This window comes from Populus euphratica, unplaced genomic scaffold (assembly GCF_000495115.2).
Source record: "Populus euphratica unplaced genomic scaffold, PopEup_1.0 scaffold268.1, whole genome shotgun sequence".
In the NCBI taxonomy this organism is placed as follows: domain Eukaryota; kingdom Viridiplantae; phylum Streptophyta; class Magnoliopsida; order Malpighiales; family Salicaceae; genus Populus; species Populus euphratica.
Window position 1 is genome coordinate 303,463 of NW_011500025.1, and position 5,339 is coordinate 308,801.

The 5,339-nt window shown below is 31.8% G+C and overlaps 1 protein-coding gene across 1 annotated transcript; it reads left to right on the top strand.

Annotated features, from left to right (window-relative positions):
* The first annotated feature begins 582 nt into the window (after nucleotides 1-582).
* LOC105142127 (cytochrome P450 81E8-like) lies at nucleotides 583-2,497 on the top strand. The gene is made up of 2 exons (XM_011049625.1): nucleotides 583-1,491; nucleotides 1,820-2,497. The coding sequence occupies exons 1-2, from the start codon at nucleotides 634-636 to the stop codon at nucleotides 2,444-2,446; spliced, it is 1,485 nt and encodes a 494-aa protein (XP_011047927.1). The 5' UTR covers nucleotides 583-633; the 3' UTR covers nucleotides 2,447-2,497.
* Nucleotides 2,498-5,339: the final 2,842 nt, after the last annotated feature.

The window sequence follows — 5,339 nt, forward strand, 5'->3', positions numbered from 1 at the left end:
TTAATAAAAAAATTTTTATCAATAATTTATGATTTAATGATTCTGATACCCTCGTGCTAACATTTTGTTACGAAGACTATTACAATTTATATATTCTCCCGTTTTATTTGATCAATAATTTAATCATTAACAAAAAGGAGCCTTGAAATTTGGTGTTTTTATATGTTTTGTGGAAGATTTTTATGTTTCCATCATGAAGGAAATAAGAATATTATTTGGTCCAAACATTGAAATTTGTATGTATAAAAACCATATGAAATGTGAAAAGTCATGGAGTCTACGTGGTCAAGTTGGAATGATAATATTTGTTGCCTTGCCTTGCCATTTTAAAATTCAAAGGTGGTGGCTTCAGCTCGGGCAGAGTTTAAGGTTTTTTCTTATCGTTTCAATTTTTTATTTTTTCAAGCGATGTTATGATATTAATTTTCAAGAAAATCTCGAATGCCATGCTGCGCAATTTGACCGATACACAGTTAAGTGGACCTTGAGTTTTCGAAGGCTGCATGCAATGAGAAGAATTGCCTGGCTGGTTAAAAGGAGGATCGGTAAGCTTTAGCCTGTTCAACAAAGTTACCCATGGAAGAAGACTATAGTACCTCGCTATGGCTACGCTATTCTTTTCTCCTTCCATGCATGGTGTTTCTTGTTCTTTCAACGAAGTTCTTGCTCCACAAAAGAAAGCAAGGCAAGATCAATAATCCCCCACCAAGCCCTTTTGCTCTTCCAATTATAGGCCATCTCTATCTCCTCAAGCAACCTATCCATCGAACACTCCACTCACTCTCACAAAAATACGGTCCCATATTTTCTATCAAGCTCGGATCCCGCCTTGCCGTTGTCATATCTTCACCATCGGCAGTGGAAGAATGTTTCACCAAGAACGATATTGTCTTGGCCAACCGTCCTTACTTCTTGAGCAGCAAGTACTTAAACTACAACAACACCACAATGGGCTCAGTCGAATACGGAGAACATTGGCGCAACCTTCGCCGCATAAGCGCTCTTGAAATCTTCTCCCCTGCTCGCCTCACTTCGTTATTTAGCATCCGAAGAGAGGAAGTCATGGCCTTACTGCGTAGACTTCACGGTGTTTCCAAGCATGGTAACTATGCTAAGGTGGAGTTAAGGTCCATGCTCTTGGACCTAACGTGTAATATTATAATGAGAATGGTTGCAGGGAAGAGGTATAATGGAGAAGATGTTAAGGAAATTGAAGAGGCTAGGGTTTTTAAGGAGATCATGGAAGAGTTTGCCGAATGTATTGCCGTGAGAAATTTGGGGGATATGATTCCACTGTTGCAGTGGATTGATTTTACTGGGCACTTGAAGAAGTTGGATAGGCTAAGTAAGAAGATGGATGTGTTCTTACAAGGACTGGTTGATGAGCATCGAGATGACAGGGACAGAAACACTATGATAAACCGGTTTCTTGCTCTGCAAGAAGAACAGCCTGAATACTACACGGACGAAGTAATCAAAGGCCATGCTCTGGTTAGTCAAATCAAACTCTTTTTTATGTTGATTCAATCATTTAACTTGTAAGGAAACACACATGATGTTTTTGTTGTTGTTTATTCTTTGTGATGCACTCCCATTTCTTTTTGTATCATCTCTCCCCTTTCAATTTCTTAAATTTCGTTCATTAAAAAACAATAAAGAGAAACCACAAACGATCACCTTAAGCCACGTTTTTTCTTGAACGATGAGAATGTCGTGAGATTAGTTTGCATGTCAAGATTCTTTTAAGCTTCGGCTGTGGATCTATCCAACAAGTCATATTCAAGATAGGTCAAAGTAAAATCCCAAGTATTTAGTGCAGGTGTTGTTGCTTGGGGGAACAGAGACTGCTGCTACATCTATGGAATGGGCATTAGCCAATCTACTCAACCATCCAGAAATGTTAAAGAAAGCTAAAGCAGAACTGGACGCTCAAGTTGGAGACCGCTTGATAGAAGAGTCAGATTTTGCAAAACTACATTACCTTCAGAGCATCATCTCCGAGAATCTGCGTTTATGTCCGGTGACACCCCTTATACCACCGCACATGCCATCCTCCGACTGTACCATTGGAGGATACCATGTCCCAGCTGGGACCATATTATTTGTAAACGCATGGTCTCTCCATAGAGACCCTACACTGTGGGATGAGCCCACGAGTTTCAAGCCTGAGAGATTTGAATCTGCAGGCAGGGTTGATGCATGCAAGTTCATCCCCTTCGGGATGGGAAGGAGAGCTTGTCCTGGAGATGGCCTAGCAAACAGGGTAATGACCTTAACTTTGGGATCGTTGATACAGTGCTTTGAGTTGGAAAGGGTTGGTGAAAACAAGATTGACATGACAGAGAAGACAGCAATGACCATGTTCAAAGTTGAGCCCTTAGAGCTCATGTGTAGAGCTCGCCCGATTCTAGACATGCTTCTCTCTTTAAGTGGTCAAAAAATATAAATTTGTCAAGATCGCTGCCAATATTATATGTGTGTTTTTATTTTCAAAATATAATAATAATAAATTACCCCTTAGGATTTGTTTTCCTTATTATTTTGGGAAATTAGGATACCAAATGTTAAAATGATATTAACTATAAACTTCAGCAAAAGTTTTTAATCCCCTGAAGAAGGGGGTAAAAATGAAGGTTAATGATAATAAACATTGATCATCAAATTATCTAATTAAATACGCATTAGCTTTTTTATATACTATTATAATTTTTTTAATATAAAAAAATATATTGAAAAAATTTGTATATTTATTTTTTATGTGCATGACAAAGTATATGACAAAATATAAGTAGATAACTAATATTTTTTTATGTAATTTTGTTTTTTATCCACGCGTGGAAGATAACTTAATGGAAATCTAAAATGAATTATTATTGATTAAAAAATAATAATATTTATATCTGATATAATACTATTTTTAATATTAATATTTTTAATTATAATAAAAACAATAATATTTATAACACAAATAATAATATTTTTTATATTAATACTTTTAATTATATAAAAAATAATATTTATAATATAAATAATTATATGTAGAAACTTAAGACCCAAGAACTTTGGTTCTTGACACAGAACCTATTAGTCCTGGATCCTGACATCGGACCTGAGAGAATTGGTTCCTAACGCAAGACCCATTAGTCTTGAGTCCTGATGCTAAAAAACTTTTATCCAATTGTGGAAGATAATTTAGTGGAAATCTAAAATAGATTATTATTGATTAAAAAATAATAATATTTATAACATAGATAATATTATTTTTAATATTACTACTTGTAATTATAATAAAAATAATTATATTTATAATACAAATAATTATATTTAGAAACCTAGGATCCAAGAGCTTTAGGTCTTGATGCCGACTCCAAGAGCATTGGGTCCTGAAGTAGGACCCATTAGTCTTGGATCTTGACGCAAGACCCAAGAGACTGGGTTTAAACGAAGAATCAAAAGTCTTAGGTTAAACATAGTGCAAGACCCAAGAGATTTGGGTTTGCACTCTAGCCGCACCTAAATTTCTTGGGTAAGGTGCTTCTTTCGAGCCCCAAGTTTCTTGGGTTTGATAAGAGGATGCCTAACCCAATTTAATAATAATAATAACAATAATAATTGATTTTACCCTTCAAATTAATTCTATGTTTTTTTATAGTAATAATATTTTATACAAATTTAAAAATATTAATGAATATAATAATATTTACAATATTAATAATAATATTAAACTTATCTGACCTAAGTTCTTATAATATTTATATCACAAATACTACTATTTTAATAGTAATACTATTAATTATAATAAAAATAATATTATTTATAACACAAATAATAATATTTTTGATATTAATGTTGTTAATTATTATAAAAATAAAAATAATATTTATAACATGAATAATATTATTTTTTATATTAATACTTTTAATTATAGTGCAAACATATTATTTATTACACAAATAATAATATTTTTGATATTAATACTTTTAATTATAATAAAAAAATATTTATAATAAAAATAATAATATTCTAATATTATTAATAATAAAATTTAAAATATTTATAAAACAAAAAATAATATCCTTGGGTGTGGCTGCATAGTCAAACCCAAGAACATTGGGTTCCGCTGCCCAACCTTTTTTAAAGTGTTTTTTAGCCAGACCTGATATTATAAGGTCATGTTAGGCAGCAGAACCCAACGCTGCCTGACTTGGGAACCATACCCAACCGTGTTGACTCCAACTGCCAAGCCAGCGCTTTTAGCAGAGGAGGCAATACCCACAACCACAATTCTTGACAAAAAAACATATAAGAGGAATGCCCTCCAAAGCTCTATAGTATTTATAACACAAATAATACTATATTTAATATTAATACTATTAATTATAGTAAAAATAATAATATTTATAATACTATTTTTTATATTAATACTTTTAACTATAGTAAAAATAACAATATTTATAACATGAATAATATTATTTTTAATATTAATATATTTAATTATAATAATATTTATAATACCAATAATACTATTTTTATATTAATACTTTTAATTATATAAAAAATATTTAAATAATAAAATTTAAAAAATTTAAAATATAAATAATAATATCCTTGGATATGGTTGCATAGCTAGACCCAATGATATTGGGTCCAACTACCCACTCAAACTCAAGATAGGTGGGTTTGGTTGGACATCCATACCCACTCTCTTTTGGAAGTGTCTTGGCCTTGGCTTGGAAACAAGACCCAACAACGTTAGGTCCATCTGCCAAGAGACCTAGTAGTTTTTGGCAGATGAGGTGATTATTATTTAAAAGCGTATTTTCATTAAGGTTTTATATCATTATATTGCATTTAAAGTATCATTAAATTACTTAACTTAAGCATGTTTTATAATAAGTCTGATAATATAAGATATCTTTAATTTATGGTAAATTCTCATTTTGAATGCACAATTTAAAGGATTGAGTGATGTGTTTAACTATTAAAATTAAAAAGACAAATAGAGGACTAAGCTTAGAGAATAGATGTCAGTTCAATTCAAACTGCAACACCATTTTGTTATTAGATCATAAATAGAGTTGTAGACCTTGGATTTATATCTAGTTTATCTTGATAAATAGGTAAGATATAAGGCTAAAACTTTCATACAGAGTCCAAGTGACACGACGAAAAGGTTGATGTCTTTTCCCAAGTGTAGGAGTGTCGAAGTAATAAATAACCCGGCAAGACCTGGGTCGAACCATAGGGAGGTTAATTGTACAAATTATAAATAACAATAATACAACAACACTAACAATAATAACAATAATAATAGTAATAACAACAACAACAATAATATA

Bases quoted from the DNA above. Each gene is read 5' to 3' on its own strand.
- LOC105142127 (XM_011049625.1), top strand. From the start codon at position 634: ATGGTGTTTCTTGTTCTTTCAACGAAGTTCTTGCTCCACAAAAGAAAG. The intron at 1,492-1,819 runs GTTAGTCAAATC...TATTTAGTGCAG, and splicing joins TAATCAAAGGCCATGCTCTG to GTGTTGTTGCTTGGGGGAAC.